The 19,211-nt window shown below is 44.4% G+C and overlaps 1 protein-coding gene across 3 annotated transcripts in view; it reads left to right on the top strand.

Annotated features, from left to right (window-relative positions):
• Positions 1 to 19,211, top strand: part of ASAP1 (ArfGAP with SH3 domain, ankyrin repeat and PH domain 1) — a 355,221-nt gene that overhangs the window by 294,170 nt on the left and 41,840 nt on the right. For all 3 annotated transcript variants that reach the window (XR_008662965.1, XM_055313975.1, XM_055313974.1), the window contains exons 14-18: positions 3,371 to 3,458; positions 6,013 to 6,061; positions 11,704 to 11,867; positions 13,449 to 13,582; positions 14,963 to 15,054. Coding sequence is in view for 2 of the 3 variants with exons in the window: in XM_055313975.1 (XP_055169950.1) it covers positions 3,371 to 3,458; positions 6,013 to 6,061; positions 11,704 to 11,867; positions 13,449 to 13,582; positions 14,963 to 15,054 (527 nt within the window). In the remaining variant the exon portion in view is untranslated. The remainder of the gene's footprint in view (positions 1 to 3,370; positions 3,459 to 6,012; positions 6,062 to 11,703; positions 11,868 to 13,448; positions 13,583 to 14,962; positions 15,055 to 19,211) is intronic.

Genomic DNA, 19,211 nt, shown 5'->3' with positions numbered 1-19,211 from the left:
AGCTCCAGAGCACCCCAGGCGCTTCTCCAAACCCCCCCTAACCTCCCTATAAGCATCATTGCTGCCCTGGTCTTTCCCTCTGCCCCCCAGGTACCTGCACCTGTTCCTCCTCACTGTTCCCCCTCTGGGTCCTGCAGGGCTGAGGCTGCCTCCGTGCAGCACTCCCCAGTCAGGATCTACATTCTAGGTCTGTGCCTCTGTGTGTTTCCCGTAGCTGCTTGATGGCAGAGTGCTTTCCCTTTGTGCCTGGAACGTTGCAGAGGCTCATTAACTGTTTAGCCAAATAAATAAGTAAACAGGTATAGCAAAGAGGCTTCTAAAATTTCTCATCAGTTACAGGAGTAACTGGGGGAAAGGCCCCCAACACCCCCTGGGGTGTGAGCCACAGAAGGGAGGCCAGTGCCCGTCACCGCCCAGCAGAGGGAGCTGCAGGCATAGTGGCAGGAGCTGGTCTGAAGGAGCCTGGAAGCAGAACTTGGAGTCGTGGTACAGACTGGGGTTTTTATTCTGCAGGAAGGACGTAATAAATACATGCTTTCTTTGCTTTGTTTTTTCTTTCCTTTACTAAAACAATATGAAGCATTTCCTAAACTGTACACAGTGATGTAGCCCAGGGAGATTCACTTAGTCTTACTTTGATTTTAGTCTGCCAAAATGCCAAGAAGATTATACCTTCCTTAATCAACATGCCTATAAATTAGTACTACATGTTGAGAACGTGCTTTGAAATTTTGGGGAGTCATACAAATCAGAGTTTCTGTTATTACTCTCGTTTATTTCTGAGCCTTCTGGGGCCTTGGTCTGCAGACTTTGGTTGAGCATACCATACTCTACTTTCTGATACTCGTGGGCTCAGATTTGGCAATGTTGGCTGCTTCAGCGGTCAAAAATTGTGTTCTTTGCTCCTCAAATTGATATTTGGGGTGACAGGTCATTTGTCAGAAATCTCACGAGCATTTGGGGGAAGAACACTATATTGTAGGCGAGATGTACCCGTGTCAAATGAAGTGCATGTTGATATGATAATGGTGGGCTGGTAGGCTTGACAAAACTCCAAGGGAAATAAATATTCTACATCCTCACGATTGGAGTTGTGGGCCAACCGTGAAAGGACTCAAACTGTTTATAACCCTCATCATCACAAGCTTCCCGGTAATATATACTCTGAGGTCATCCATGCTTAGGGATGAGAGGTGAATAGTACTGTTTAACTTTTCTGAATACTAATATTAAGTATTTTTCTCCCCTCTGAAAGTTTTATATCTGTTGGTGAAGTTGTTTAGAAGCACTGGAGTAACATAGATTTGGGGAGGAAAAAAAATCATTCACATTCAAATGAGAATGGTGTCTAAACCATTAGACATTTCCCTACGTACCATTAGGCACGTAGACATTTCACTCCTTGGTCAGCTCCTCTAGGAAGCAGGCATGCTGGCATCGGCCACTTAATTCTTTAAGTCTTTCTAAGAGATTTCTCAACTTAGGATAAGAAACCTAAACTTCTTATTATGCATAATCATCTTAAGCTCGGGAAGTTCTTCCTTATGTCTGGCTCAGATCTTGCACAATGTGAGTGCATTTCTTCTTCATCTGGGCAGATGGAAAACAGCTGTCCTGCCTGCCCCTGTAACCGCCTTTCATGTTCTCGAGGATGGTCATTAAATCTTTCCCTGGTCTTCTTTCCCCGGAACTAAATAGTGCCTTCAACCAATCTTCAAAGTGCCCATTTTCCACTCCTTTAATCATCTCCTCATCTCTCCTAAGCTTTTCTCCGTCCCTCTTTAAGTGCGGATGCCAAATTGGAACACAGTATTCTGTGGAAAGTCTCCCAGTGAACGGGACCACTACCTGTTCAGGCTGTCCCACATGATTGTCATCTTAGCAGCATCCAGAAGGATGAGATGCAGGACCATTCCTTTTGCAGTAGGGGGTTAGGGGAGGGGGACCTCGAGGTGGCTGCAGCTGTGGGTTTTGGAGTCGGGCCTGTGGCAAACCAAATCCCAGATCCATTCGGAGAAAACTTTGCAGGCCTGCAAACCCCTGCCTCCTGCTTCTGGGTTTGGCAGCCAGTTCTGTAGCACAGGACTCCCTGCCCTGGTTCTCATTCCTCTGAGGCAGAACTGTCCCAAGAGGGATTTCCTGGCTGGTGTCCATGGCTGAGTCAAACCATACGTGCAGTAAACATGAAGTCCCTTGGGGTCTCTCACTTCCAACCCCCAGACAGCTTGCTTTGGAATAGATTCAAGACAAGAGGGATTGTTTTCTGTGTCTAATCTCATTGAAGTCACAGAAGGAGGAGGATCTCAAAAACTGTTGGGCGAGTGCAGGAAGGTAAACAATTTAATTGCCCAGTGTCCGTCATCAAGAATGGGAGCCACGGCAATGGGAGTCATTGACATTGTCTTGATCATGCACCATCTCTGCTACTCGGGACTTTGGGTCACTGGCATGCGACCTTTCCTACACTCTCCCCCTTTGTTTTCCCCCAAAATTTAAGTTCCTGGGGGTGTAAATGGCCCTGGCGTGGGGATTTTCAGGATCACAGCTATCAGTCTGAAACAGGAATACAGGAGTAGGGAGTTCTGTGGCTTCCTTCAGCAGGCTTGTCGTATTCAAGTGAAGCCCAGCCTGGGCACGTAGACATTTCACTCCTTGGTCAGCTCCTCTAGGAAGCAGGCATGCTGGCATCGGCCACTGGCCAACATGTGACCTTACAAATATAGCAGGAGACATGAAAGAGTTTTGACAGAGTGAGTCTGCAGCAAGACTCCCATGTAGGCAAAGCCTAAATTAGCATAACTATCTAAATCCTGCAGGGTCTGAATGAGTTATATATGTGACCAAGAGATTTGCTGATAGATGATATGAAGTCCTTATTATATTTTCCCTCTCTCCAGATTTTGGGGCTCGTTAAGCAGTGTCTCACAGGTCAATTATCTTTGCACGTTCGAGAAAAGTACTAAATTTTCCATTGCAACCCAAATCTGCGGATCCGTGAGACCTCAGGTTTGGGCTCATTAATAACTGGAGTCATTTTGAATCCACTGCATTTCACAGTACGGTTGAGAGTGCCAAAGATTCATGCTTGGGTGTGTATAAGTTCAGAAAGGTGCGTTTCCATTGAGCATGCCCACTCTTCATTGCAAGTGAGGTGGATTGTCTTAGTTCCATTCTGATTAATCACCAGGATATTTATGTACAGTTAAACAACAATTGTAAGATTTTTTTCCTTAGGCGAGATTCAGAATTCTAACGGAGTAAATGAGACTCCATCACATGTGCTGCATGAGACTGTGCACCTGCCCTATAGGGCTCTGACGCTGAGGTGAGAGTGCAATGCAACGTGTAACTCCCTCACTTTCTCTTCTAGTCTAACAGGCAACCGGCCAAGTTGAACCTTCTCACCTGCCAAGTAAAACCAAATGCCGAGGACAAGAAGTCCTTTGACCTGATATCACGTGAGTCGTTTTTCTCTCCAGGTCATTCGCTGTGGCTTCTGACCCTGGGCATCTCCGCGTCTGGGCGTGGAAGCAGCAGCTTTCCCAAGGCCTGGCCCCTGGTATTTCTGCATGGGCAGCTCTCTTCATTTACCCTGAGCCCACCCACGGCGGGGAAGGCAGAACAGTGTCAGATCTGACCTGCAGTAGAATCAAATGGAGATTTATACATTAAACTAGACCAGTTCTTGATCATGAGCCTACAGCTTTGTGCCCTTGGAGAGATGTTTCTAAGGAATTTCAGTGTCACTCCTAGATCTGCTGAATCACAGTCTTTGATGTGAAGGCCAGACATAAATATTTTTTAAGAAGTCCCAGGTGATTCTGATGTGTATCTGTGGTTAAGAACCTCTGACATAGACTTGAGAATGCAGGTGTGCCACTATAACCGTATAAGAGTTATAACTGTGCCCAGAGTTTTGTCCCTGCAAAATAGGGCTCTTAAAAAATCATCTTGCTTCCAAGTAGAACTGCCTTCCCACTTCCCGAACGGAAGACACTGCATCCCATCACTCTTTCTCTTTTTTTTCTTTAAAGATTTTTATTTATTCATGAGAAACACAGAGAGAGAGGCAGAGGCAGAGACAGAGGAAGAAGCAGGCTCCTTGTAGGGAGCCCGATGCGTGGGACTCGATCCCTGGACCCGGGATCATGCCCTGAGCCGAAGGCAGATGCTGAGCCACCCAGGCATCCCCCCATCACTCTCTTAATCCATGGGTCATTGTGTGCTTTTCTCTTGTGATGAGGGCACATAATGATCCTCCCATCCTCCGACTTATGGCCTGTGTCCTCGTGGTCTTCAGAGAGTGAGGAAAGATTGTTTTCCTCTAGACTGACTCCCTGTGCTTACACTGATCCTGGGCATGCTCTTATGGAGTACCTTCAGGTACCCGAGAAGGGACACCTTTTTATAAAGGAGGAGGATGATAGTGCCAATAAGGTGACTCACCTATATTATGAATCTCTGCACATTAACTTTCAGTATTCTTTCTTCTCTCTAAAGCCCCATAGGGCTGTCCAAGAGTGCAAGTGCATGATGTGTGTGCAGAACACCGAAGCACTTTCCTGCCCCTTGAAATCCTTCTGATGTAGTTGGGTGAATGGAAGCCCCAAAACAGTTTCAACCCAAGGGACTGAATCTTTCATGAGACCCTTTAGATGGAGTCCAAACTGGATTATGCAGCATCTCTTAAAGTTCAGAGTCCCCATGATTCTTTATGACCAAGAAATTTATCAGGTTATTGATGAGAAAGAAATATGAAAAGTCGGGAGTTATAATATGACTTTGAAAAGCTAAAACTCCTAGAAGTGAGAACCTGTAGGTTATTAATAACACCCATCAATCATTGAGCATCTGATATGTCCTGGTGCTCTATATACATTATGGCCATGCCTCACAAAAGCCCTATCAGATTCCTATTTTATGGAAGAGGAAACTGAGGCTCAGAGATATTCAGTGACTTACCCAAGGTCACACAGCAGTAAAGAGGTTGAATCTGGTTCAGCCAAGCCTCTTGGGCTCACTGTGCATGGCGTGTTCTTGGACAAGCATATTCTTTGCTTCTCTCGAGGAGATGAGGGGTGTGAGTACCTGACCTGGACTAGACATGTTGTGAGTGAATAAGGAAGAGTTAGTTCAACCTGAATATGTTGAAACATTCTAGCAAATCTGGAATTTTAAGGAAGAGCCTCCCTTGTGTGCAGCTGCCCAAACTATCCAAATTAGCCTGTTGCCTCCTAACCTGGGCAGCAGCTTAAAAGTGAACCTTGAGCAGAGTCAAAGCCCTTCCTCCCTGGAGCCTGATTCAGCCAGAGAGTAACATGGGGCTGCGTATGCCTATTTGGTGGAGCTGCCCGCCCCGTGAGTTAACGAATCATTTCAGAAAAGTCATCTTTTTTTTTTTTTTTTTTTTTTTTTTTTTTTAAGGAAACATAGTAAAAGACACATTGAAAATGAAAAGTCAGGGCACCTGGGTGGATCAGTGTTTGCGTGTCTGCCTTTGGCTCAGGTCATGACCCCAGGGTCCTGGTATCAAGTGCTCCATCAGGCTTCCCGCAAGGAGCCTGCTTCTCCCTCTGCCTGTGTCTCTGCCTCTCTTTCTGTGTCTCTCATGAATAAATAAAATCTTCAAAAAAAAAAAAAAAGAAGAAGAAGAAGAAGAAAATGAAAAGTCACATACTGAACTGGTAACATACAGTCTCTAGTTTGGTCACTGACATCCGCTATGATCATGGAAGATCTATCCCTCTTTCTGTCTCTTCTTCAGAAGAAGTGCCAGATGTTTGGTATTTGCCATTATTTTATTGTACTCCTGTTGCACTTCAGAAAAATAATATTGACAAAGTGGATTGTATAACTGCTAAATCAGAATGGTATAAAAATAAGATAATATTAAAACCTTACTTTTGCTGTGTTTTGTTTTGTTTTTTTTCCCAGAAACTTTCAAAATTTACATTATATCTGAAGGTATTCCACTTTCTTAAAGTTTCACTTATTTTCTTTTTTGTATTTTAGATAATAGGACATATCACTTTCAGGCAGAAGATGAGCAGGATTATGTAGCGTAAGTAGTTTTTGACATAATGGCACAATATCTTCAACTGAAAAGATGCCTCTATCCTGTGCACCGTACCTTAAAAATGTCCTTTTTGTTTCTGAGAACCTCTCCTGAGGGTTCCACATGCTTCTGTCTCACCTCTGGACCTTCACAGCCTTTCCTGTCTCTGTCCAGGTGCTCAGTAAATTCCGGTACTTCCTGCAAGATTCAGCTCAAGCCTCACCATCCCAGGACTCTGTTCCTTCCTCCTACCCCTGGGCCTCCTCACGTTCCTCAGTGATCCCCTGGTTCGGTCTGAGCCCTGTAAAGACAGAGAACTCTTGAGGGCAAGAACTGTGCCATACTCACTTTAATCACACTGCCTGCACTCAGGAGGGGCTTACCTGGTACTGAGCCTGTCTGCCTGGATACTTGGCTCTTAACTGCAAGGGGGGAGGAGAGCCTGGCCCCAAGGGAGCAGGATGGGCAGGTGACTCCTGTGGGTGAGCCTGGCTCAGAGCCGGGGGTAGAGAGGAGAACTGGCTTTGCTGTCACACTCTCCTGGGTAGACTCCCACCTCACCTGACCAGGTATGCAACCTCAGGCAGCTCCCACTGCCTTTCTTCATATTGTCCCTAGTCCTGGGCCATCCTCATTCTCTCTTCTTCCTGTAGCCTGCCAGGCAGTGTGGAACCATTACATCCTCAGCTGCTTGGGAGAAAGGGAGGATGTTTGTGTTGGAGCTGGCAGTTAGGCCTTTGTGTGGCATTCCCATTTTCAAAGCCCTATCCCATTGGTGACACACAATAAATGTTATTTTCCTGAATTTTTCTGGAGAGCCACAGAATTCTGTTCACTTCCTTCCTCTCTCCCTCTTCCCTCTCTGGAGAATCCCACTCTTTCCCCATTTCAGGAGAAATGGTAAAGGGTCAGAAAGAGAATAAGGAATGGGTCAGAAAGATGCACAGTTGAGAGACACATAGCAAAAAAAAAAAAAAAAACGCTGAGGAGGCAGCTCTGAGAGGGAAGGTAGGAGAGGTGAAGGAGAAGGAGGAGAAAAGTCTCGGACCCATTCATTCATCTGAAGATTTTGTGAACCCTGATTCCAGACCAAAAACTGCAAATTGTGAGACTACGGGGCTAAGTGAGAACCCCTGCTCTGAAGAAAGTCGGTCTGTGCTGGAAGAGAAGGCAGGGGACAGGGTGCTGTGGGAACACGGGGACACGCACCCTCTCGGGTGGTTCTTGGGAGTGTTACTCAGAGATGACTCCCAAGAGGAGAGGAAGCAGCCCAAGCTGGCTGCTGAGGGTGCGGGAAGGTTATAAATACTCTGCACGCTAGGTGCAGGTTTTGCTGGCCTGGAAGCAACAGGGAGGAATAGAAAGGAAGCAGTTGATGTCTATTGCTGATCTGAGGTTGGCCAACTGGCAAGTGGCTAGGAAAGAAATAAGAGCAGGAGGGCTGGCCTTCCACCTGCGGACTCAGGTAGTATTTACTGAGATCATACTGTGCTTAATGCAGACCTTGTCAATCCTCACAACCACCCTAGAAAGCAGAGGCTATTATCTCCAGTTTGAAAATGAGGGCTCTGAGAGGTAGTGTACCTGTGGTCACAGTCCCAGGAGCCTGGGGGGCTTATGGTCAAGTTAGGGAAGGAGGTCCTTCGGCCCAGTGGGTATCTCGTCGCCCTCAGTATTGGTGCTCACTGTGAGCCAGCAGCGCTTCACTCACCATATCTTTACTCATTTCAGTCACGAGGTTGGCTTGATTATGCCCATTTTGCAGATTAAACAAACTAAGCCAGGTTAAGGGACTTGTTTCACTGCTTCTTCCTCTCTTTTTTTCCACCTTCCCTGAATCCCTATGCGGGAGAACAGGTAAGAGATTGGTGTGAGAGAGGGAACACATCTGCTTCTTTGTTCGAATTTCAAACCCAAGCTGTAGTATTGTCTTTACTCGGTGACTTAACAAGAATTCAGTCCCAGTTTGATGAAAGAGGCACAGGCTTCTCACCCATGGGACTTAACACCCTTTAGTAAAAGGCTGGCTTGGCCCATCCAGCAGCTGCTGCACATTTGCACTTGGCCTTCTCTGGGGTTGGTGGTGGTGACAGGAGGTTTCGTTTTGAATGATGTCGGAGGGAATGGCATTCTGCAGAGGAAGTGCACACACACCCCCAGAGGAGGCTTCAGTTCCTCATTTACTTCCATGCTACATAGAGACAGCTTCAGAGTGTCACTGAGTTTCTTTCTCATGTGAAGGTGTCCAGTAAAATTAAACAGAACTGCGTTCTCACTGAGGGAGCAGGAAGATGCCAGAAATAGAGCAGCTGCATTTTTTTTTTCTTTTTTTAAAGATTTTAGTTAGGAGTGCCTGGGTGGCTCATTTGGTTAGTTAGGCATCTGCCTTCAGCTCAGATCATGATCCCAGGGTCCAGGGATCAAGCCCTGCATCGGGCTCCCTGCTCCATGGGGAGCCTACTTCTCCCTCTTCCTCTGCCTACTGTTCCCCCTGCTTGTGTGCTCTCTCTCTCTTTCTCTCTCTCTGTCAAATTAATAAATAAAATCTTTAAAAAAAAATAGAAAATAAGGATTTTGAAAATGAGAGAGAGAGCACCAGCACAGAGGGAGAGGGAGATGTAGACTCCCTGCTGAGCAGAGAGCCCAGTGTGGGGCTCCATCCCAGGATCTGGGATCCTGACCTGAGCCAAAAGCAGATGCTTCACCAACTGAGCCACCCAGGAGCCCCTGCATGTTTGTTTCAAGTCAGGCTGAAGACTTCTGGTCCAGACTGCGCCCCTAGTGGCCTTTTGAACTTGAGCGGATCATCCCACCTCAGCCTTGTCAGTAAGAAGGGGATTACAGACCTAGCTCCTCGCAGGGCTTTGAGACTGGAGATACGATGCATAAAACTCCTAGTACAGTGCCAACATTATTAATCCTGTAAACTCCAAGCAACCTTAGAATCTTAAAATACAACGATGCATTATTTTCTTATACTTTTTGGCATGCTTGTTCCTTTAATTTTAAGTTTGTTTTTTAATTGTCAGAGATGGCTTTGGTTCTAAGTATCAGTACCAACTTACGGACGTACGTACATACTTATTTATTTATTTATTATTATTTATTTATTTATTTATTTATTTATTTATCCGTCTGTCCTGATCTCTTGAGTGAGGAGGTAAATGTGGCATCATGAAGGAACCCTGGAAAGGGGAATCAGTGAGAATGTCTCTGTCCAGTGTGACACCGGTCCTGCTGGAGGACCTTGCAAGTCATAAACATTTCTAGGCCTGTGCTTCCTCCTCTAAAAGAACTGTCACCCCCAACTCAGAGGCTTGCTGGAGGATTATATCTCAAATATCATAAAGGGGAGACGCCTGAGTGATTCAGTCGATAAAGCATCATATTCTTGATTTCAGCTCAGTTCATGACCTCAAGGTCATGAGATAAGCCCTGTATCAGGTTCTGTACAGGACGTGGAGTCTGCTTGAGATTTTCTCTCTCTCTCTGTCCCTCCCCCCCACCACCTCTCGTGCTCACACTGTCTCAAAAAACAACAACAACAACAAAACCTAAGTCCTTGGTACGCAGTCGATCAGATCCTGGTATATTAGATAGCTGAAATGCCATAATACTTGAGGAAGGCAAAGCAGAGACTCTGCAGACAGACTGAAAACTCCAGTAACATGGTGCCACTGGTTAAATACACTGTTGAGCCCAGTGTTTTGAATTGTTTTTAAAGATTTATTTATTTATTCATGAGAGAGAGAGAGGCAGAGACATAGAGAGAGAGAAGCAGGCTCCTCGCAGGGAGCCTGATGGGGGACTCAATCCCAGGACCCAGGATCATGCCCTGAGCCAAAGGCAGACACTCAGCCCCTGAGCCACCCAGGCATCCCTTGAATTGTTTTTAAGAAGACAATTTCTAGTTTTTAGCTTGAGACTAAATGATAGAAAAAATATAATTTAGAAGGTACTGAATGGCACTCCCCCTCGCCCCCATTCCGAGGCTGTTGGTTTTGAGGTGTTGAGTGTTTGCAGCACAGTGGAAACGCTGAGCTATACAAATATATTTCTTCCAACACACAGAAGCTTTGCGCCGCCTACAGTAGCCGGCGTGCCTTGCAGTTCACACATTCCAGGTGATTTGGCTTGTAATTCTCTTTGCTCTCTTACTTATTCAACACTTTTTGTAGATAGCCCTTTGGGTCATATCTGTGTCCTCCGACCAGACACAGAAAAGCCAGAGCCTCCGTTCTGGACCTCTGTGTTCTCTGCTGGGAGCACTTTCTAGCTGTCCGTGCAGTAGGTAAGAACAACACACTGTGATTTGGAAATGTTTTTCATTTTCTTCTTTTAAAAAAAAAAAGTAGACTTAGCTTTTTTTTTTCCCCCCTCAATCAATCAGGAAAGTAATACAAACGCATTATAGGTTTGGAAAATTATCAACAGGCAGAATCAACCATTCTATCTGTCCATTATTCCTACAGAAAATTACTCAGAGACAGCCAGTATTAACATTTTGGTGAATTTCCTTGTAGCCGTCTTTCCCCCAAACAGAAGTACTTAAACCCTATATGCCTTTAAATTTGGCATTATATCACATAAACAGTTTTTTCTTATTTATTTCAGGAAACATGATATTGTCAGCATTTCCCCAGTGTCCCTCCAAAACTTAGTTGAAAACTTTGTCAGCTAAGCTTCAATTCAGCTTAGAGGCACCTGGGTGGCTCAGTTGGGGTTAAGCATTTACCTTTGGTTCAGGTCATAATCCTGGGGTCCTGGGATCGAGCCCCACATTGGGCTCCCTGCTCAGCGGGGATCCTGCTGCTCCCTCTCCTCCTCCTCCTGGCTATACTTTTGCGCTGTCTCTCTCTCTCTCTCTCTTTGTCAGATAAATAAAGTCTTTTTGCTTTTTTAAAAAAACAAAAAATGAGTTTAGAAAAACTAGTTGACAATTTAAATTTTAACACCTGATTAACTGTCCACTCTGCGGTCATTTCATGTTAATAACGAACACTTATTATTGTGTATTGGGGTGGTTTTACGCATAGACTGGTCGCAGACAGTGGTTTTGTTCAGTTCATACTGTGATCATGCTGTGTGTGTGATTTAATAATCTGTACTTTTTATTTCATATTATTAACATCAGCATGTTTCCATATCAATATACCTTTTCCACAAGCATAAATACTCATGGTTGCCCATGAAACAGACTTGCAGAGAACAGATGCTGTGTGCTAAACTATCTTGCCTTCTCTCCATTTACTGCCAGTTTTTTCTCATCCTTGCATCAGGTTAGTCCCACTCTGAGTCCTCTTCATTCTGACATTCACTTTACTCTGTCCAAGTGGAAATGCACCCACCTCGTCACCCCTGCGCGTCCTCAGTTGACCTGATTTTACCTCTCTTCTGTTCCTCTCCCTTGTTTTGTTTTCTTCAACGTGTTGCTTTGCATTCTTTTGACTTTCTCTTTCCTTTGGATTTAATTTCTTACATTTTCCCTCACGTTAGGGCTAGGGTGAACGGGAATCTCTTGGATGTTCTTGACAAAAAGGGATTATTTATTTATTTATTTATTTATTTATTTATTTATTTATTTTGCAGTGGGAGGAGAAAACGGTGGCTGTGCTCTTACGTCTCCTTCCTTTTATTTTCAATAACAGATGGATATCAGTATTGACGAATAGCAAAGAAGAGGCCCTAACCATGGCCTTCCGTGGAGAGCAGAGCACAGGAGAGAACAGCCTGGAAGACCTGACGAAAGCCATTATTGAGGATGTCCAGCGGCTCCCCGGGAATGACGTCTGCTGTGATTGTGGCTCGTCAGGTATTTGCCCCCAAACATGAGCCAGCTTGTTCAACAGCCTTTTTCCTCCCATAGAATAAAAATGAGCTAGTTATTTAAGTCTTTTTATCTCCTTACGAGCATAGATATACACCCACCACACATTTCCAACTGGAATGGTCCTACCTGTGAGCTGCTCTAACACATGCTGTTTGCTCAGCCTGGCAAACTCCCACCTGCTCTCCTCAAATGCCCCAAATGGCTACCTGCCCAAATGCTTCCAGTTAAACGAGCCCCATGGATATACGGAGAGAGCACTGGACGTGGAGACCATCATCCTGGTGTTGAATCACCAGCTGGCTTGGATGACCTCATGCTGAGTGCCTTTACTGTCCTCATCTTCTGTTTCCTATCCTAAAATCGGATAATAAACCTCTTTTGTTCTGAGGACTTCCTGAAATGCTACATATGAAACCATCCCAACACATTGTACATTACTTTCCTTCCTTTCTGTTCAGTGAAACCCCCCCAACCTCTATGTCACGCGGGTGTCTCCTTCCCCAAGCTCCTGATTTCAGGTAGCTTCTGTATTACGTATGTATTGACGACAGGTAACATGCATTCAGTGCTTACATTGTAATAAGGATTCTGCTAGTTGTTTTAGCCTGTATTTTCTTACTGAATCTTCGCAGATGCTCTGTGATACACTGATAACCTTTGCCATTTTACAGCTGAGAAAAGTAGGGGACTCTGAGAAGTTAAGTGACCTCCCAAGGTCACACATCTAGTAGGGATCAGAAGGTGGACACAAACCTGTGCTTCTTAAGCTTTATGATATACTTTCTAATGGTTTTCCTTGTGAAAATGGACTCTCCGTACAACATGCCACAAGCATCTCGGAGACAAATCTTCCAGGTTCTACTATGTTCATGTGCATGTGTGATAGTGACTCACACACTCACATAGTGAGGATGTGGCAGTGGAGTCGTTAGTACTCGGGTATTGACCTCTCAGAAACAAGCTTTCCATAGAGAGTGAACCCTGACAGTTTTGGTAACAAGGAAATACTTTCCCTGGTGTGGAGCCCTTAGGGGCTGTAGAAATAGCTTAGGCCTGTGAAAAGAAGTCTTTGACGTTCAGTATTTACAACTGTCTTATTACCAGGAAGTGCTTGTGGAGAAGCCATGACCAGGGTTGTGGGTTAATGCAGGTTGTAACTGGGAGGTTAATGACAGCTTATGCCATGTCCCCATGAGCTGCACATCAGTCTGTGCAGCTGCCAAGAAAGACACAGGTGCTTAGAGAGGATGTTTCATGGGGCTTCACAGGAAAAATCTTTCTCACATTTTCACAAGAATGAAGAACTTAATTCTGTTTTCAATTTAATATTGAAAGAAAAATTTTTTTAAATTTCTTTTATCACCCATATTGCTCTCCGAGAAGCTGGTAAGCTTCATATGAGCCTCTAGGCTAAACTGAAAGCATCTGTGTCTTCCATTTAAATCTTTCCCTATTAATTCTTAACAAGGTTTACCACTCTTGTTTTAGTTTCCTTTGTAGTTGGCACACTAAAATTTGGTATCGTGTTTGTTTCATTGTCTTCCAAATGTTCTTTCCACACAGAACCCACCTGGCTTTCCACCAACTTGGGTATTTTGACCTGTATAGAATGTTCCGGCATCCATAGGGAAATGGGGGTTCACATTTCTCGCATTCAGTCTTTGGAACTAGACAAATTAGGAACTTCTGAACTCTTGGTAAGTAGTGACCTGTCCTTGGGAATGACTGCTGTCATAAATAATACATGGCTTTGGACTGTTCTTTTTGCTGAGTACAAAGAATTGCAGTTCCTGAATTTAGTGAATTTGCATGGGTATTTAAAATGTAAATTTGTGGTATGTAATGTTGACTATTTCTTTTTCCTTTCTAAAGAACTGATGAATCACACATTTGTATAATTAGTTCACCTAAACTGGCTCTTTTCTCCTGGGATGGGCTTTTTCAAAGCTGCCTTCTTCTTTCAGAATTAGTTTTCACATGATTGACTCAAGATGATTGACTAAAAGAGCAGTAAAGGGAATTAGGTGTTAAACTCAAATAATCACTTTTCTTAGTGGCCTGAGTTACTATAGTGAATAAAGAGTTTTTCTCTCTTTTTACTATTCGTAAGTTTGTTACAAGCCCCCCATGAATTGTGACCTGTTAGCTACCGCCAAAAAGCCCATCACTCGTTAACCCGAAACTTCTAAGCAGTGGTGGGTCAGTCTGTGTTGTGTTAGCCCAATTGAGGAAGTAGCAAATTTAGGAAGTATCATACTAATGCTTAACTCCTTGATTCACATCAGAATTGAAGAAAAAAAAAAAACTCTGATCTTATTATACCTAACACATTCTTCTTTAGTCTGGAAGTGATATCACTCCATCTCCTTGATTTAAGGTAATGAAACCCAGTTGACAACTAGAAATATGGATAGTCCAAATCTTAGACACTTGCCAAGTGATAAACCCAAGAATTTTCCCTCAGAGACCCGATAGCATGAATGTTTCTTAAGTTTTGTGTTGCTCCCCAAATTATCTGAACAACCAGAGGTCCTTCAGGACAGATTTTCCTGGAAGGGTCTTGAACTCAGAAACTGCTCCCTGCAGCATCTTTACATGTACCCCAAATATAAAGGAATCCTACCTCTTCCTCTGCCCAGTAAATCTTCTCAGTCTAAAAATGAGGTATGATAGAGATTGAAAAACAGTTGCTACCGTTAAGCATTTAACCTAGATTCACATGTATAACCTGCTGTCTAATCTCAGGGTGTATGGGGTGAGGGGGTTATATCCTATTCAACATTTATCAACATTGTATTTATAAAAATTATTGGTTATCTTATCAATGGCCCTGCAAGTCTGTTGGCTCCTACAGGAAGGAATACGGTTTACCCCTCTCTTTATTTCCAGCACTCCAAGGTTCCATGCCTGGCACATAGTAGGTCTCCGTAAATACCTGTTGACCAGATGAATGGATGGTTTGTATCCTGAGTCAAATGAAGGAAAGATACACATTCACAAATCTCAAAAGCAAATCATAGGAAACGTTTAAACTAGTAAGTAAAGAGTGGCTGAACTGTGTTTTGTTTATGTTACAGCTGGCCAAGAATGTAGGAAACAATAGTTTTAATGATATTATGGAAGCAAATTTACCCAGCCCCTCGCCAAAACCCACCCCTTCAAGTGATATGTAAGTACTTCTAATACACTGAATTCTTTACCATTCTTTAATTAAGCAGTGGCTTAATGGTTATAGTATTTTTTTTCTCCAGAGGAAAACCCAATAGGAAAACACAAAGCAAAGTAAAGTATTTTGCAGTGCATTTCTGGAGTGCACAGATGATGTTTACTACACCGTCCCCTAGGTAGCTACAGCTGCATCTGCTCTGTGGAGAATATGTCTTCATAAGGGTGGTTATCTCCAAATCACGGCATGTTATGATAAACAAGAGACATACAAAAGCAGTGGCCAGTTCCTATTAGATGAGCCAAAGTCCAAACGCTTACCGGTGAAGCTGTGGGGAAACAGACGCTCTGTCTTGGGCACTGCTGATGGGTTTGCTAATGGTACCCTGCGCAGGAGGAGCAATCACCATATTTATCACAGTCATTAACATCACATCAACTCTCACTTTGCAGTGTCACTTCTGAGAATTTACTCCTGTTCTGTATAGGAAGAGATGAGGAACAAAAACAAGCATTTATCTATAGGCCTCTGATTAAAATAGCTTAGGGTACAGCCACATAGAAGAACTCTATGCAGATGTAAAAAGAATAAGGGAGCTACTTATCCTGATTTAGAACAAACTCCAAGAATTATCATTAGATAAAAAAGCAAGGTGTGGAGCACTGCACCAAAACCTCCTGCCTTCCAGTCAGGGGAAGGGTGGTCAAAAACACATAAACATATTTATTTGTGTTTATGGGAAGAAACACAGGCAAAAACACAGGAAACTAATAAAAGTGCTTACTCTGGGGTGGTCGTGGTCATGAGCCCTCCTCAGTAAACAATTTTTGGTATCATTTTTATTTTTTGAGTCATGTGAATATTTGAACTTATTAAAAAATATTTTCACATTGAATTTACACTTAAAATTCTTAAGTACCATGCATGGATAGCAATACAGCTCCTGGGGATCCCTGGGTGGCTCAGCGGTTTAGCACCTGCCTTTAGCCTAGGACGTGATCCTGGGGTCCCAGGATCGAGTCCCACATCGGGCTGCCTGCATGGAGCCTGCTTCTCCCTCTGCCTATGTCTCTGCATCTCTGTGTCTCTCATGAATAAATAAATAAAATATTAAAAAAAAAAAAAAGGAAGACAGCTCCTATTCCAGTTCAACTAAGCAGGGAGCCTTTGTGAGGTAGATGCCCACCCGAATGTTTGCCGAGCCCCTCCTTGGGGGTTACTCAGGCACCACGTCCACAGAGCACTGAGACAGTTATGGGGCACAGTCAAGAAACCTGATGTTTTCATTCCAAAATCATGAGATACAATCTCCCAGCAGGCCTCTCAGCGGTGGTCTTTCCTTGAATCCAACAAATGCGTGCTTCATGCTCACTGCATCCTTTGCAGTGTGTCAGGTGCTGGGGAACAGGCAAAATATAAACTAGATGTAAACTCTGTCCTCGTGATGTCTGCCATCTGGAGAGGAAGGTGGCTATTAATCTAGAAATTAGACAGTCACTTCCTTATTCCTGTGAAAGTGTCACAGAAGAAGTCAGGGAAGTTGGGCACCTACTTAATACCCTAACCCTGTCTCAGGGCGTTGGGCTTAAACAACAGTGCTCAAGCTCCGTCCTAGCAGAAACGGTTTGGCTGTCTTTCCACACTAATGAGCACAAAACACACTGAGAAGTAAAGCTTTTTCAGAAGTGAATTTGATCACAAAACCGCCACGAACAAACACTATCTGAAGTTACGCCAAAGAGCGGGAAGCAGTGAGCGCTCCGATATACAGTGCATTCCTGCCTCAGCAGCAGTTTTAAATGTTTATGTAGCCCATACCTTGGAGGCATCACTTTAGGATAAACTTTGTATTTGTATTTCCTGCTTGGATTTGTATTTCCTGCTTCCTTCACGGTAGGCAGCCCACTCTGGCCCGTCTGTTCTGTGACCTCCCATGGTCATCTGGCTTCTCTCAGGCCTTCCCTCCAAAACGCTTGTGAGCCTCCATGTAATCTCTAACAGAGTGACTAAGTTTCCAGACTACTGGAATCTTTTTTTTTTTTTAAGATTTTATTTATTTATTCATGAAAGACACAGAGAAAGATGCAGAGACACAGGCAGAGGCAGAGGGAGAAGCAGGTTCCATGCAGGGAGCCTGATGTGGGACTCTATCCGGGGTCTCCAGGATCATGCCCTGGGCTGAAGGCAGACACTTAACCACTGAGCCACCCAGGTGTCCACCAATTCCCGAATCTTGATCTGAGGCAAGTAACCCCACCTGTCTGTGCTAGTCTCCGAGGGTGTGGTGAGGACAGAAGTGGTTGAGTCAGCAGTGCTTCGGGCAATATGTAGTGAATTCACCGTTACTGTCCCCACGACCATAGTCTTCATTATCACCATCCTCTTATTTGGCCAGCAACCCTGAGGAACAAAGCAGATCCCTGGTGACACACAGTTTACTGCCTCCTATTCAGCAGCTTCTATGTTTCTGGCACTCTTTTAAGTGCTGATGATACAGTAGTGAACACGACAGCTCCTCTCCTGCTTACATTCCAACTGTGGAGAGGAGGGCACAAAGCATGGTAATGAGTACTTTGAAGAAAATATAATAGGATAAGAAGATGAAGCATAGGAGGCATTGTCATCAGGATGTTCGAGGAATATCACTGAGGACTTGACATTTGATGAAGATCTAAAGGATATGAAGGACACACATGGGGTGGAGGGATGGGGGAGCCAGCCTGGGAGATGGAAGGGTTGGTGAAGATGCCCTGAGGCAGGAACGGGCTGGGCACATTCCTCACAGTAACAAGAAAGCAGGTATAGCTAGAGAGGCCTGAGCAGGAGAGTGGCCACAGACGCCATGCACAATGGAGATGGAACCAGGTCGCAGAGGGCCTTTTAGGTAATGAGTTGTTTGGGGATTTTATTTTCTGTGTGATTAGAAGGCTTTAAGCAGAGGGAGTCACCAGAATGCTGCTAAACATCCTACAATGCGAAAGTCAGCAACCATGACAAAGAATCATCCAGCCACTGTGTCACTAGGGCCGAGGTTGAGAAACCCAGCTGTGGCTGGTCTGTGAGGGAGAGATGGAGGAGCGGGTTTCACCAAGGAGAAACAACACCAGGTCCACTGAGAAACAATGATGGTGTGGACTAAGATGGAGTGGTGAAGGTGGTGGAAAGTAGTCGGATTCTCCATATGTTTTGAAGGAAGAGTCCACAGGATTTGCTGACCACTTCAAACATGGGACATTTAATTAAACTATAAATTGATACCCAAGGTTTGGGCCTGAGCGTCTAGGTAAATAGCAAATGCCATTACCTGCACCAGAGTGAATGGGAAGGGCCAGGTTTGGCACGGACACAAGGCAAGTTGTCTTTCATCAGCCATCGGGTAGAGCTCTGATGTCAACTTTCAGACACATCTGTTTTCCATCTTCCCTGTCACTCCATGTCAGAAAGCCTTTTACTGCCGGGGACTGTGGTTGAGCCCAGGAAGAGTTAAACATCATGCCTGTGGAGAGCTCAGCCACTTTCTGTAGCCATGGAAGTAGAGACCCAAGGTGGAAGTGCTCTTCAGAGTGGTCTGGGGCATCTCCCCATGCAATACTAGGTGCCCTCAGCATCATTTCTGCCAAATTGTTGTGTGGCATCTGCACGACATTTCTAGTGCTAAGAAACCTTCCCACAGATGGTGCCACAACTTAACTCAATACATGGAGACAGCTGTCTCAGATTTCCCTCCTATAGCTTCCTACCATCGATCCTCACTCTACCATCTTGGATAATACTAGAAAGGAAGCTTATATATGAACCCATGGTCATGTGTCATTCTTTGTTCCACATCTACTCTTGCTTCCCCGGAAGGCAAGAAGACTGGTAGGACTACTAATATTTTACAGATGAGGAAACTGAGGCATAGCTTTACCCCGGGTCACATGGCTAGCATCTGATATCAGAATTGAATCAAGCCATTTCATTCTTAAATCTGATACTTCATCTGTCACAAAGTAGCTGCCTTTCAAACTTTGTAAAGTCATGTGCAGTGGGAGACCAGAAGGCAGGCTTTGACCAACCTCTCACATGTCTGAAAGTCCTCCAGCTCATCAGGCCGTGGCCATCTTCAAAGGACTTTGACTTGAGTATAAAGGATACCCATAAAAGTAGGATCTTAGTCA

This window comes from Nyctereutes procyonoides, unplaced genomic scaffold (genome assembly GCF_905146905.1).
Source record: "Nyctereutes procyonoides isolate TBG_1078 unplaced genomic scaffold, NYPRO_anot_genome, whole genome shotgun sequence".
Lineage (NCBI taxonomy): Eukaryota > Metazoa > Chordata > Mammalia > Carnivora > Canidae > Nyctereutes > Nyctereutes procyonoides.
This window is presented reverse-complemented; position numbering and strand designations above follow the sequence as displayed.